The 14,617-nt window shown below is 42.6% G+C and overlaps 1 protein-coding gene across 2 annotated transcripts in view; it reads right to left on the reverse strand.

Annotated features, from left to right (window-relative positions):
* kcnh4a (potassium voltage-gated channel, subfamily H (eag-related), member 4a) overlaps window positions 1-14,617 on the reverse strand; it is a 31,831-nt gene that overhangs the window by 2,898 nt on the left and 14,316 nt on the right. For both annotated transcript variants that reach the window (XM_090193243.1, XM_021624834.3), the window contains exons 3-14: window positions 14,266-14,412; window positions 14,017-14,150; window positions 12,046-12,286; window positions 11,340-11,497; window positions 10,436-10,643; window positions 9,543-9,737; window positions 7,154-7,353; window positions 5,539-5,788; window positions 3,657-3,871; window positions 3,496-3,534; window positions 1,386-1,768; window positions 1,058-1,137 (exon numbers count right to left, since the gene is read on the reverse strand). In XM_090193243.1, coding sequence (XP_090049369.1) covers window positions 1,058-1,137; window positions 1,386-1,768; window positions 3,496-3,534; window positions 3,657-3,871; window positions 5,539-5,788; window positions 7,154-7,353; window positions 9,543-9,737; window positions 10,436-10,643; window positions 11,340-11,497; window positions 12,046-12,286; window positions 14,017-14,150; window positions 14,266-14,412 — 2,250 coding nt within the window. The remainder of the gene's footprint in view (window positions 1-1,057; window positions 1,138-1,385; window positions 1,769-3,495; window positions 3,535-3,656; window positions 3,872-5,538; window positions 5,789-7,153; window positions 7,354-9,542; window positions 9,738-10,435; window positions 10,644-11,339; window positions 11,498-12,045; window positions 12,287-14,016; window positions 14,151-14,265; window positions 14,413-14,617) is intronic.

The following is a 14,617-nucleotide window of genomic DNA, read 5'->3' on the forward strand; positions in this document are numbered from 1 at the left end:
ATCCTGACAGAGAAAATTTGCTCATGACTATTACATACTTTGCTAAGAAATGTATTCTTCTATTGTGGGCCTCTAATACCCCTCCTACATTTAAAATGTGGATTGACCAGATTGTTGACTTTCTCCCTCTTGAAAAGCTCACTTATGACCTCCACAAGAGACAGCCCAAGTTTGATAGACCTTGGTCTCCACTACTCAACTATATTTCAAACTGGACAGAGTGAACGGGGTGACTAGGGAAATGTGCAGATGCATGTTGTGTAAGCTGCTGTAAAATCTAAAAACGAATGATTGGCTGGTCGTCTCAGCGAAGGCTAGAAATAGCTGATAAGAACCTTGATAGTGTTGCTGCAAGTTTTATATATGTTTTTTGTGTGTTTACAAAAAATATATATTTGTGAGTACGTGTAGGTATGTAGGATATGTGTGTGTGTATGGGTGTGAATGTGTGTGTGTGTACGGATGTGTGTGTACGTACGTGTATGTATGTATGTATGTATGTATGTATGTATGTATGTATGTATATATATATGTATGTATGTATGTATGTATGTATGTATGTATGTATATATATATGTATGTATGTATGTATATATATGTATGTATGTATGTATATATATATGTATGTATGTATGTATGTATGTATGTATGTATGTATGTATGTATATATATATGTATGTATGTATGTATGTATGTATGTATGTATGTATGTATGTATGTGTGTGTATATATATACACCAAAAAAAAAACTTTGATTCTTTTTCTTAATCTTTTATTTTAATTGTATTTTTTTGTTTATTTTATATGTTATTATTATATATTATTATTATATATATATATATATTATATATATATATATTATATATATATATATATTATTATATTTTTTTTTAATTCTTTTTTTTTAAGCCTGTCACATCTGTGAATGTGGAATGTGTTTTGTTGGTTGATTGAAAAACAAGAAAACTTCATAAAACTTTAAATTGAAAAAAAGAAAACCACTGTTAGAATAATATATATTTTTGTAGTTAAACCATTGTTAACCTGAGACCATTACCTTTGCTATTGGTCTTTGCCTCGCCTTGATCCACATTGAAGTGAAAAGACTGCCCATTATCCTCAATTCCATCCACAACCCTAGAGGAGATAGGAAGAGAGGTTCATACTTAAGTGGGTTATGATTAAATATGAAGTGATTTTCAGTGAAATACCTTGAACTGTAATCTGTCTTTGTTTTTATTACTGGGTAAATCCATTGGAAAATGTGATTTACTTTTTGGTTAGTGGTTATAGTCTTATCATCCTACAAAACTTAGGCTCAGGTACTGGGCTAATGAAATACAAACGCTAGTCATTTTGATTGACACTTATGTCTCATTACTCACCTGGGGCTGAGGTCCAGAGGGCTGACACAATGTAGGGAGGGTAGGAGCAGCTTGGCTGGCCTATGGGATGGGCTGTGATCTGTGACCATGTTGGGCACTGGGGCGGGAGTAACCTCCTCATTGGACAGCAGCTGAGGGGAGGGGCTACGGCCTCTGCAGCCCTGGGCTGGGGAGCGGCAGAGTTGGAGCGCACTGACATGTCGAAGCTCCTCCCCCACCAGGCTGCTGAGGCCAGGGTGGCAGACGGGGCTGCTCAGGCCATGCATCAGGAGCAACTGTCCTTGGTGGGATGCACCGGTGGGACAGTGGCTCATGTCCTCACCAGACTCCACATCTTCTGCCTCCACAACGAAGGGAAGCTTGTGGTCCTTATCAACTCGCTCCTGAGGGGCAGAGGGGGGAGAGGAAAGGCATGAGTAACAGGTTCTCTGTAGTTCTCACAAACAACCATGCATGCCCTCCAGTAGCCTATTGCCAGTGGAGGAAGAGAGAGAGTGATACACACAGAGTTAAATGTGATTTTAGCTGCCGGTAATGGGTAGCAGGGGCGTCATGTACTCTAAAAATCTGAGGGGGCACAGAGTATGCGAGGATGGCTGGGGGATTGTCCGGAGGGGGGCATGTTGGAGAATTGTAATATTTTCAAACACCTGAAACAGCTTTCTCCTGCAATCTAGAGCCATATAATTTTCTATGGAGTTGGCTTTAGCTAGCCAGCTAGATACGTTCCCAATCTCCCAACCTCATAACTAGCTACCAAGCCATTTCAGGCTGTCAATCACTTTAGAGTAGCTTATCTAACTATCTTAGCTGGCATGCCTGCTGGCAAAGTTGGTAGACTTTAGAAAACCAAGCAATTACTAAGTGCACTGAATAATCTTAATCTTTCACCCAGATTTGATCAGAGATGCAGAGAAGCATATTTAGTTTCTTTCAAAAAATAACCACCAGACCTGTCAAGAGGTACGTTTAGATTTAGAAAAATACTATATAAATACTATATCCTAGGCACGTTCGTGCAGTATATTGAGATTTGTGATTTACAACAGTCAGAATAACACGCTCTGGAATGTGTAGAATAGAATTAGGCATAATGTTTATGGTTCTAAATTGAAGGAAACATATGTTTCAGGTGTTTAAAAAATGCTAAATAATCAGGGTCCAGCCCCCCTCCTGACCACTCCCCCTCCATCCTCACCTACTATCGGCAACAAGAGACTGTGTGTAATTTCCTTCAAATAGCTGTTCTGCTGTGAGTCAGTGCTGTTCCTCTCAATTAGGTGCACTGCCTACTTGGCAGTTTCAGTCGGAGTTAGATTATTTAGCTGTTAATTGTTATTCTTCAGAGGGACATTTTTTCGGTCAGATTATTATTATTGTTACGTTTATTTCTACCAGACAATTTTCACATTCTGGTAAATTACTTTTGAGCGAATCAGTTAACTCCCACGCACAATGTAGAATCATTAACACGTGGACACTCACATGTCACAGAAACACACATGAATGTGCACGCACACAAAGGCATATGCCTACTCCAACACCCACACAAATACAGGAAGAATACAAGAGACAAAATCAGCCTCACAGAGATACACACACAGTAAACACACTAATGACAGCCCTTTGTTAAGCTCTCAACAAAGGTGGCAAAATGGGGCCGTGAGAGTTGCAATCCTGCTTCTTTCAGAGAGAAGTTCTATCTGGGAATGGGCTAGATGAGAACATTGCGTTCAGCCTTATATCAAATTATATGTTCACCTAAGAGGGAAGGGCAACGGGTCAGGGACCAGAACCCTCATATCAACCTCAATCATTTAAATGTCTCTGTCCCAGACCAAATATTCAAACACTTTGAAAAATGGAATGATGAGTCACAAAGACTATTCACATCTCAAGGTGTAAACATTTTATTTGGACATTTAGCTTAAAAGATTCTGGCTATGACTACAAATGTTCTGAGTTCTGATTTGTTGATGATGTGAAACTTGGACTATGTAGATGTGTTGGCTGTGGCTGTAGGAGCATCCCTGAATTATCTGTCAGTAGCAGACTGATAGGTCATAGTAATCACCATCTGTAGTATAGTAATAAAAAGGCACACATTTACCTGAGAGAGCCGAGGGGACCGTGAGAACCTTGTCAGTCCCTGGACAGTGAATCAGAATGAGTCACAATTCCATTACAGTTTACACAGTCCACATAGAGTAAACTTTGAGTGTGTGATTGAGTGAGTGAGAGAGTGATTGAGTGAGCATGTGTGGTTCTCACCTCTGCCTCGCTGCCCTCTCTCAGGTTGTAGGTGAGGTTGTGGTGGATATCAGAGCTGAAGCGACTGCCATACTCTGGGTAGAGGCCCAGAACCTCCCTCAGGGCACGGACACTGATGTGTTGCAGGTCACAGTAGGTCAGAGCCTTCACGTCCGCATTGGTCTTGATCACCTGGTCTTGCGCTGTCAGGTCTGCCCCAATCAGATCACCTTTGCCTAGAGACAGATTACCCAATTAATAATCTGACTTGATTTGATTCTCCTCTCATACAGTATAATGACAACATCCATATTGCTGAGATAACAATTGAGGGATAAAGGAAACCAGCTCCCTGTTCCCTATGTCATGATGTTGTCCTCTTTGAGTACAGCGAGCACCATCCCCCGCTCTCTGCTTCTAAAACCAGACTGCTGTGGGCAGAGTGAGGTCGTAAATTCCTAAGGAAGACCCTGCCTCATGGACACACAGTTATAGAGAGAAGTTTTCATGGAGACAAAGGAAATCCTTCCACCTCACAGAACGTGAGGTACGAACAAATTTCATGTTCCAGAGAAAGTGTAAAAGATTGGTGAAGAATCCAGCTACAAACTGGTGCGTTTGGAACAACTTGGGAAGCTCAGGAGAGACGGTGTGGCCACATTACCATAACGCTGTTTATATGATAGCCTCAGATATGAGGTTTACATCTAATTGTTGTATAAGATGAATGAGTGAGGATGATACTGTTTGAATAGTGGTGTAAGATTATTGTGGACTGTTTAATGAAGGAAAATACAATTCCCTTTTGATTTGAACTAAATCAGAGGACCACCCCTGAGCCAGTTAGGGTCAGACATCCTCTTCTGCCATTCTGGATAAAACCCCACTTTGAGAAATTATCAGCACACCATGTTTTTCTCCAGTAGGAGAGGGACTGACGGTTGTAGACCATTGCTGAATCTTTTAACCATACCACGTTGTTAAAACTCTTAGACTATCGATACCGACAGAATAAGAATAGGTCTTTCATACTAATTACTAGTCTGCAGCTAGGAATTCGGCATCATTGAACGAGAAGAACGACAACCGCCGAAACATCCATTCTATAACGAATGTGACTCTGAACAATCCCCTCTAACCAAAACCGAGAGAGGGAGAGAAACTGACAATTCTGCAAAAGAAATGAACTTTTCACCAGCGATCAAGACGACACACTGAGTGTAAATACATATATTGATTGCAATTGTTCCCGAATGAGTGAGCGTTCATGTGTAAGGGATTAGCATTTTAATTGTTATAATTAACTCTGTAGGGACTTCTTAGTCGACCCACCAATGCCCCTTTGTCTAACAAGCTGCCATGTCGGTTTAGCCCACTAGGGCACATTCTATCATTTCATGTAACCATATTTACTGTTTGTTTATGCATTTCTGTGAATTACTTAGTTAGTAATACATAAATGATTTAAGACAATATGTATGGATGACTCATAGTCAAGACTGGGTTCGTGCAGATAGCCAACAATTTACGACGTTTGGAATGAGACTAACGAGAGGTAAAATAAATAATTAATGAATCAGAAGACTATTGATCAGATATGAAAATATTGTAAGCCCCCTATTTCCTAGTTATTTACAGTTACACGATGAATTACTTTGATCGCGTTATACTAATTACAGGGAATCTTTGATAAAACTATGTCTTCAATTTAATGATAGTAAAGACACGACACCTATATAGTGCGCTGCTTTTCTGGCCAAAAGTATTCCACTATAAAGATTCCATTTCAGACTCTGCCAAAGAGTTGATAACAGAGACGGAACGCAGACATGAGAGACAGAAAAAGGAAAATATGAAAAGAAAGTGTACTCCAGAACAGGGAAGTGAGTTGTCTAAGACGTACCCAGGATAGCAAGGACCATGCTGCCCTTCAGCACCTCTAGAGACCCAGAGCAGACAAAGTAGTTGGCCTGCAGCGCGTCCCCCTGGCGGATGAGGTACTCTCCCGGGGCACAGAACGAGGTCTTGATGTGCAAGGAGAGGGAGCGCAGACACCCCCTACTGGCCCGCTCAAACACTGGCAGCTGCAGGATGTCCTTGTTCAGGTGCATGGCGATGTCCGCACGAAGTTCGTCTGGGAAGTCACGCAGCAGCTGACAGGAGGAGAGAAGGAGGACATCAACACCCACAATGCAATGGTTTTGTATCAGATTACAGAGGTACCAGAGAGGGACAGTGGTGTCCGAGGATGAAGGCTAAAGGAATGTAATGTGTCAGATGAGATGATAGACCGGTAGAAACCCAGTTCAAGCCTATGATCACTGTGAGGAGAGCCAATCACCAGTTATTCACAAACATGTATTAGATGTATTGTTGAAACACACACAATTCTCAGTGAGTATACAGTATCTTGTATTTTGTGTTGGACTCTAGCTATATTTTGGCTAGTGGCTACACACTTCAATGTACAGTAGTTGTTTTCATGGGAGCTTTCTTAGATGACTCAAATCTCTACATACAATGTGCACTGTAGATCTGTTTCACTAGTGCTAGACTGGCAGTAGCACCAGCTAAGAGGTGTAAGAAATCTGCGAGATCTCGGGATCCTTCGTAGCGTCTGTTGTCGCGCCTTCAGCAGAGAATAAATTATGAAGCTGATGATGAGAGGGGGTAAATGAGTACCATCTTTTTTATTCCTGTGTCTCTGTAGTCTATCATGAAGATACTTAAAAAAGGTTTTATTAACTTGTATTTATTCAGAGCAGCCCAAATGAGACCAGGGCCTCATTCCTAATGGTGCCCTAGGTACAAACACTTTCTCACAAACAGGAAGACAAAAGTGCATTACAAATAAATGAGAATAAAAAAATAACCACACCTCAACACCACAATTTCAACAAATAATACTCTAGAATCAATCGGAACAACTGCAATCCTAAACTGCCGTAGCGGCACCAAGGAATCAAGATGCAAGGAATGTTGTAGGTTATTCCAACAATAGGGAGCCGTTTTAGCCCATATTAGGTCTAAGCCCATCACTGTGAACAAAAGACGACTTTCTAAAAGAACCAATCTAACCCCATTGGGCAAAGACTGAGAGAAGATCGGGAAAGAAAGGTGGAGATGGTTTAGAATCCTCCATCCCACACGGAGACACGACTAGACCACGAGGCCATCTATGTCTGAATGTGACAATACACACCCACACTGTCAACACCATCTGATAGAAAAACCTTGGCAGTGACACAAAAGATGACTGTAGAAAATGAATTAACTACTCCCACCGTAAGGTGTACTCTCTCTGAAAGGCTATTTATTTACATCGGAAAATATATAAAGACCAGTCTGTCAGTACAGTATGTTTGTCTACCCTAATGGCTGCATCCCAATTTTCCATCCTTATCCTAAAGTGTGCACTTGCCCACTCCTCATCGGGGATTTGAAAGCATTGGATCGTTGTAATCATTGGCCGTAGTTTGTTACCACCATTGTTAAATACATCGTGTCATGTGACCCACCTCGTTGGCGTTGATGCCGTTGTTGACAGACCAGGTGGTCTGGAAGTACTCCAACATCCTCTGTTTCAGCAGCTGGGGCAGACGGTGCACACGGATAAAGTCCTTGATGTCCTTCATACGCGTGTGGTAGAGCGAGCGCCGAGAGTACATGCGCTGGATGATGGCCGTCACGTTACCGAAGACCACTGCATGCATTAGGGCTGAAGGTCGGGCGAGGAACAGGAAACATGGGGGTCAAGGAGTATTACAAGATTACTCCTTTGTGCTCAAAGCACATACATATGCAGAAGAGAGTCATACCCAGCCATCACCATGCCTTAAGACTTTTCTTAAGAGATTTGTGAAGACATCTCGAGACATCTTAATACAAACTCCTTCAGGATCGGTGTCCCGTCCGCGTGACGGTTGAGCTAATGTAGGCAAATGTGATTATCATGAGATTGTAAGAAACAAAAAATAATAATATATCTGATATGGACAGAAACCTTAAATTCTTGTTAATCTAACTTCATTGTCCAATTTACAGTAGATATTACAATGAAATAATACCATGATAGTGTTTGAGGAGAGTGCACAGTTATGAACTTGAAAATGTATCAATAAACCAATTAGGCACATTTAGGCAGTCTTGATTCAACATTTGGAACAGAAATGCAATGGTTCATTGGATCAGTGTAAAACTTTGCACATACACTACCGTTCCTAAAGTTTGGGGTCACATATAATTGTCCTTGTTTTTGAAAGGAAAGCAATTTTTTTTTGTCCATTAAAATAACATCAAATTGATAAGAAATACAGTGTAGACATTGTTAATGTTGTAAATGACTACTGTAGCTGGAAATGGCTGATTTTTAATGGAATATCTACATAGGCATACAGAGGCCCATTATCAGCAACCATCACTCCTGTTTTCCAATGGCACATTGTGTTAGCTAATCCAAGTTGATCATTTTGAAAGGCTAACTGATCATTAGAAAACCCTTTTGCAATTATGTTAGCACAGTTGAAAGCTGTTGTCCTGATTAAAGAAGAAATACAAATGGCCTTCTTTAGACTAGTTGAGTATCTGGAGCATCAGCATTTGTGCAACCGAGCTGGAATAACACATTATGGCCTTTCTCTTGCATTTCAAAGATGATGGTACAAAAAAAATAAAAAAAATTAACAGATCTAATGGGTTATATTCTTCTACATTCCTTTCACATTTCCACAAACTTCAAAGTGTTTCCTTTCAAATGGTATCAAGAATATGCATATCCTTGTTTCAGGGCTTGAGTTACAGGCAGTTAGATTTGGGTATGTCATTTTAATTTTAGGCAAACATTTTTTTTAAAGGGGCGGGTCTGTAACTCATGTAATACATTTATGCTGCAGTAGTTTACGTGTCGGGGGCTAGGGTCAGTCTGTTATATCTGGAGTACTTCTCCTTTCTTATCCGGTGTCCTGTGTGAATTTAAGTATGCTCTCCCTAATTCTCTCTTTCTTTATCTCAGGACTACCTGGCATGATGACTCCTTGCTGTCTCCAGTCCACCTGGCCGTGCTGCTGCTCCAGTTTCAACTGTTCTGCCTGCGGCTATGGAACGCTGACCTGTTCACCGGACATGCTATCTGTCCCAGACCTGCTCTTTTCAACTCTCTAGAGACAGCAGGAGCGGTAGAGATACTCTTAATGATCGGCCATGAAAAGCCAACTGACATTTACTCCTGAGGTGACCATGTTGGTCATTTATGAACATTTGAACATATTGGCCATGTTCTGTTATAATCTCCACCCGGCACATCCAGAAGAGGACTGGCCACCCCACATAGCCTGGCTCCTCTCTAGGTTTCTTCCTAGGTTTTGGCCTTTCTAGCGAGTTTTTCCTAGCCACCATGCTTCTACACCTGCATTGCTTGCTGTTTGGGGTTTTAGGCTGGGTTTCTGTACAGCACTTTGAGATATCAGCTGATGTAAGAAGGGCTATATAAATGCATTTGATTTGATTTGATGTCTTGAAAGAATGACGAAAATACTGCTAAAGATGTCTTCAAGAAATCTTATTAAGACAGCTTGTGTCTCAAGATGTCTACTAACATTGCCTCGCTTCCAACGAACTTGATGAGCATGATGCAGATGAACTTACCCCCATGAGTATGACGCAGATGGACTTACCCCCATGAGCATGATGCAGATGGACTTACCCCCCATGAGCATGATGTAGATGGACTTACCACCATGAGCATGATGCAGAAAGACTTACCCCCCATGAGCATGATGCAGATGAACTTACCCCCATGAGTATGACGCAGATGGACTTACCCCCATGAGCATGATGCAGATGGACTTACCCCCCATGAGCATGATGTAGATGGACTTACCACCATGAGCATGATGCCGATGGACTTACCCCCCATGAGCATGATGCAGATGGAGAAGATCTTCTCGGCGTCTGTGTTGGCACACACATTGCCAAAGCCCACACTGGTGAGGCTGCTCAGGGTGAAGTAGAGGGAGGCGATGTAGGCACTGGGCATGGAGGGGCCGCCGACCGTACTGTTGATGTATGGGGTCTCCAACCGCTTCCCCAGCTCCTGCAGCCAGCCTGGAGAGTACAACAGGACAGAGAGGACAGAGGGAGGGAGAAAGAAAGAGAGAGAGAGTGAGAGGGGGGGGGGGGGGGACAGAGAGGGGAAAAAGGAAGAGAGAGGGAGAGAAAGAGAGAGAGAGTTTACTGTTAATTTTTATTGTGTATTTCACTTTTGTTTGTTATCTACTTCACTTGCTTTGGCAATGTTAACATACAGTATGTATGAGAGGAGGAGTAAAATAAAAATGCTTTACAGAGATCTGATAGGAGACCAGTGAAAGAGTTTGGATTGTTTTTTCCTTTGTGTCTGCTTGACTGATGATTCTCTCCATCCAGAGGTGATATTATAGAGTGTGAGGTATCCTTGCTGGGAGTAGTCTCAAACAGTCTCTGTCCATTGTCCTACACTTGCTGTGAGGTCGACTGGGAGGGTGTTATGGAGGGGGATGGACTGAGAGACCAGTTCAGAAGCATTCGGGCTTGTCCAGGGACCGAACGTGCAAAGGGGCCATAGCATCTAGCTGTCAGACAAGTTAAATAAGTTACTGTGTTACAGACACATTTAGAGAGAATAGCGGTCACCCATGGCTGCTTCCCTATAGTAAGCCAAGGAGCTCAACAAAAGGAAACATTATGTTGATGTGTCTACTGTCTGAGAGTGGTCCAACAACCACACACAATATACAAACATACACACACAAACACGCGCTCACCTATATCCCAGGTGACAGGGTCGCTGCTCTCTATCTCCTTGCGGCCGATGACGTACCAGACGCAGGCCATCCAGTGGGCAAGCAGGGCGAACACAGACATGAGCAGGGTCAGGACCACAGCACTGTACTGGGAGTAACGGTCCAGCTTCTGTAGCAACCGTAGCAGCCGCAGCAAACGCACCGTCTTCAGGAGGTGGACCAGCGAGGTCTGGACAGGAGGTAACGGACATGTTTACATGCAACGATTCATGTAGAGATGACCATTTGCATTGTGACATGTGTAAAGGCCAAAAGACGTCAGAGGGTTGAGTCATAGTCCGGTTAAAGTCGTCAGACATTTTAATACAGTATGGATGATCTATCCTCGGTACTGAACTCCAGGGACACGGTCTAGCTGAGATGCAGTGAGCAAACATTCCTCCTACCACTCAGATATCCCACTTCCCCCTAGAGGCTAAAGATACATTCATCAGTAAAGAACGGCACATCTCTCGGAAAGCTTGAGAAACAAATGATTGGTGGAAAAAAGGGGTAGTTGAACAGTATCACATCTCAGAAGCCCAGGTAAGATTAAGTGAGAAGGCTATTTGCTGAGATTTAAACCGTGAGACAGAGAGAGAGAGCGATGGGGAGTGCAGCTAGTGGATAGGGGGAGGGACACTGGAGAGAAGGAAGGAGCAGTCAATAAAGCATGGAGGTGGCAAGACCTAATCCGTTACAATTCAATGCTCAGGGGAAATAAAGAGGACCAACAACATATTTTAAGAGGGAAAACGATTATTCTGGGAAGGGCTATCGAACAAGCACTGTCTGTTCAAGATAGGATAAGGAACTGTATACACACGCGAAGCCAAACGCCCATGACACCCATACATGCACAGTTAATGCCCCCATACAAACTCACCACTGTGATGTTGAAGGCGTAGAGGAGGTCAAAGGGCAGAGCAGCAAAGAGGTCTATAAAGAACCAGGTGCCACAGTAATGGAGGTAGATTGAGCGGGCATCGTACACCACCTGACCCGACTGACTCACGAAGGTGGTCCTAAAGTTCAGGATGATATCTGGGGAGGAACAGGGAGAAAACCCAGCAGAACATGAGCAAAATAATATTTTATCCTTTACTCAATTACACAAAAAGTGAGTAAAATTCCAGTATTTTTCCAGGTGAGCTGTAAATGCTAATTATGGCATGACACCAACGGTTTAGAATAACACACGAGGTGATGATAATTTTGTACGTGAATGTCACTGCACATAATTACCATTTCCTCAACTTAAAAAAGCCTGAGCCCCATCACAGCTGTTTTGGGATCACACATCCATCGGAGACAGGAAGTCTCTAATTGTGGCTCAAAATGTGAGCTGTAACCAGGGGTGACACAGACACCATGATGAGTTGGTAATGCAGGTGGGTGAGAGAGTACAGTCAAGCGTGACTGATTTCCAAGGAAACACCCACTGCCACAGCAGGAAAGAACTATTATTGATCAACTATATACCAGTGGAGCTAGATACTGGTGCCAATTCATTTAGCCACCAGAGTGATATGACATTTACCATTGGAATACTACGTTGCCACTCTTAGTACTGTTATACAACAGTATGTTACCTAGAATGAAGAGCATTTCCACAGCGATGTCACTGGCAATGGTGCTACGGGAGTCACAGTCATCGTCCTGGTGACTGACGAAGCAGACATTGAAGGGCACGGTGACCGCCACGTAGAAGGTAGCCAGGAGGATCAGCCAATCCCACAGGGCCTTGGATACGCTGTAGTGGAGTAGGATGAAGCGGGACTTCTGCACCGCCGCCACCTTGTACTCTGGGAGAGAGGGCTTCTGGAATACACTCTGCAGGGGAGACAGGGGCCAAGGGTAACAGGTCATAGGTCCCAGGTCACAGACAAAGCCCCAAACACCACACTGGCACAGTGGCACTTGTACCTATGATAACATCTCAAGAATGCACTGAAACCTACTTGCCCTATCTACATCAAAATCAGTGTCTACAGCTCTCCCTTGGCCACAATCCAAACTTCTCTGTGGCACAAGAGAGGAGAAGTACATGTTATTTTTAGGAATCAAGGACATCAAATCAAAGTTTATTGGTAGCGTACACAGTTTAGCAGATGGTAAAGCGGGTGCAGAGAAATGATTGTGTTACTAAGCGCCTAACAGTGAAGTAAAATGTCAAACAATTACACAAATAATCAGAAACTAAAATCAAGAAACATCTTAAGGGTTCAATGGCATCTTTTCAAGACAGACATATAACCTTCATTACTCTTCTACATTTGCACACACTGTACATAGATTTTTACATTTTTCTTTTCTATTGTGTTACTGACCGTACGTTTGTTGATGCGTAACTCTGTGCTGTTGTTTTTGTCTCACTGCTTTGCTTTATCTTGGCCAGGTCACAGTTGTAAATGAGAACATGTTCTCAACTAGCCTACCTGGTTAAATAAAGGTGAAAAATGGAACCTCAAATGGAACCTCATTTCACTTTACAATACATGAAAGACCGGGAGAGACAGTTATCGACATGTTCTTTTTGACACACATGTAGAATCCCCGACTTTATCCTCCATAAATGACACAGTATGAAGGAGATGAAATATGGATGAGGTACTGTGGAGATCCCATGAGGTAATGAGATCTGAAAGTAAATTCCCTCTGTCGTTCTTCAACATGACTAGAGAGGCTGCTGAATAGGTTAGCAGAACCTCCAAGTGGGAACCCTTGGTGGGATAATAGCTGGGTACATTATGGGAGATGATTACTTGGTAATTGCACATGGAGGATTTAGATGCACAACAACAACTGAATGTGTACAGAACTGTCACAGCAAAAGCACAAATTTGAACATATTTCAAAGCATGCAATGCCACATAGCCCTTGCTGTTGTCAATGGTAACCACATTTTTTACACAATCTTAAAAAACATTGACTGATCACCATCAAGTATGTAAAAGGCAGGATTTGGAGACAGTGAATTTTCATAAATGTCATAGATTTTTCAAAGTTTGAAGTCTCACAGCATTTAACGGTACAATTGACGTATCTTTAAATAACAACTACCTCATATAACATGTGTTTAACAGAGGAAGAGGGAAAAGGTTGAAAATCCTTGGTTCTGTCTGTCCACTGCTGTGTCGTACGGTGACCTCTCTTCCGGTACTTTCCTTTAATTAGTGAGATGATACCCCAGCTTTCCCATGTCCCAATCTGCAAAAGGCCACACTGCGTCTCTCTGTTGCTCTATATATACCAGCACTACAAAGTCCACACACAGCAGACCGGAGATTCAAAGGCTGCCTGATCAATTCCTCTATCTGGGCCAAGCTCAACCTTCCTCAAATGGATAGGTAAATGTCACCTCGCTCTATTTGCTACAAAACACGTCTGCTCAAATATGTTTTCATTTCAATGTGGTAAGAATGTGATTTTACATGTGGTATGAAAACAAATGCCGTCATCTTTCAGAAAGCAGTTGGTAATATAATGAAATGATGCCTTTCCTCTTGTCAATGAGTCAACGCACTCTACTGTACAGTACGGTGAGATCCATGGGAACTCACATTGGGCAGCTTCCCCTTGCCCCTCTTGGAGAACTGGTTGGTGAGGTGGTACAGGACAGTCCTTCCCCTCTCCCTGGCTTGGGAAAAGTGGGAACGGCTGCGTTTTCTGCTCTGTTGGGCGTCCTCTGAGATGCCTGATGACACGAGGACCATAATGAATGGGTTATTACACTTATTAAATCATCATAGTCTAAACTATGAACGGTTCAATGTGGTGGAAGCCACAGTGTTGCAGAGTTAGTAGGATACCTGTGGCCTCCCGCCTTCTCCTGTTGCTGTGCTGGTGGCTTTTTCCGTACGACTCAGTGACATCCTTGAAGGAGAAAAGGAATAGAACCACTTCGCCCTTCTCATTCTTAATTGGCACAATGTCAAGAAGGCACCGGAATGGATTCCCTGTGGAAGCAACATTATAGAAGAAGTTAGATTTCGTGGTACTCAAATGTTTTCAGCGGGGACCCAATTTTGTCCCGCCAGAACTTCTGGGGAACCCGTTCTTTTCCCAATAATTTATCAGGACCCCATCCCATCCCACCCCAAATCTAACGACACGGCCGACAAAATCTGTAAATGTATATGTTTACGTCAACAAATAACCGTC

The sequence above is a fragment of the Oncorhynchus mykiss genome, chromosome 12 (assembly GCF_057628025.1).
Source record: "Oncorhynchus mykiss isolate SJ-2025 chromosome 12, ASM5762802v1, whole genome shotgun sequence".
NCBI lineage: Eukaryota > Metazoa > Chordata > Actinopteri > Salmoniformes > Salmonidae > Oncorhynchus > Oncorhynchus mykiss.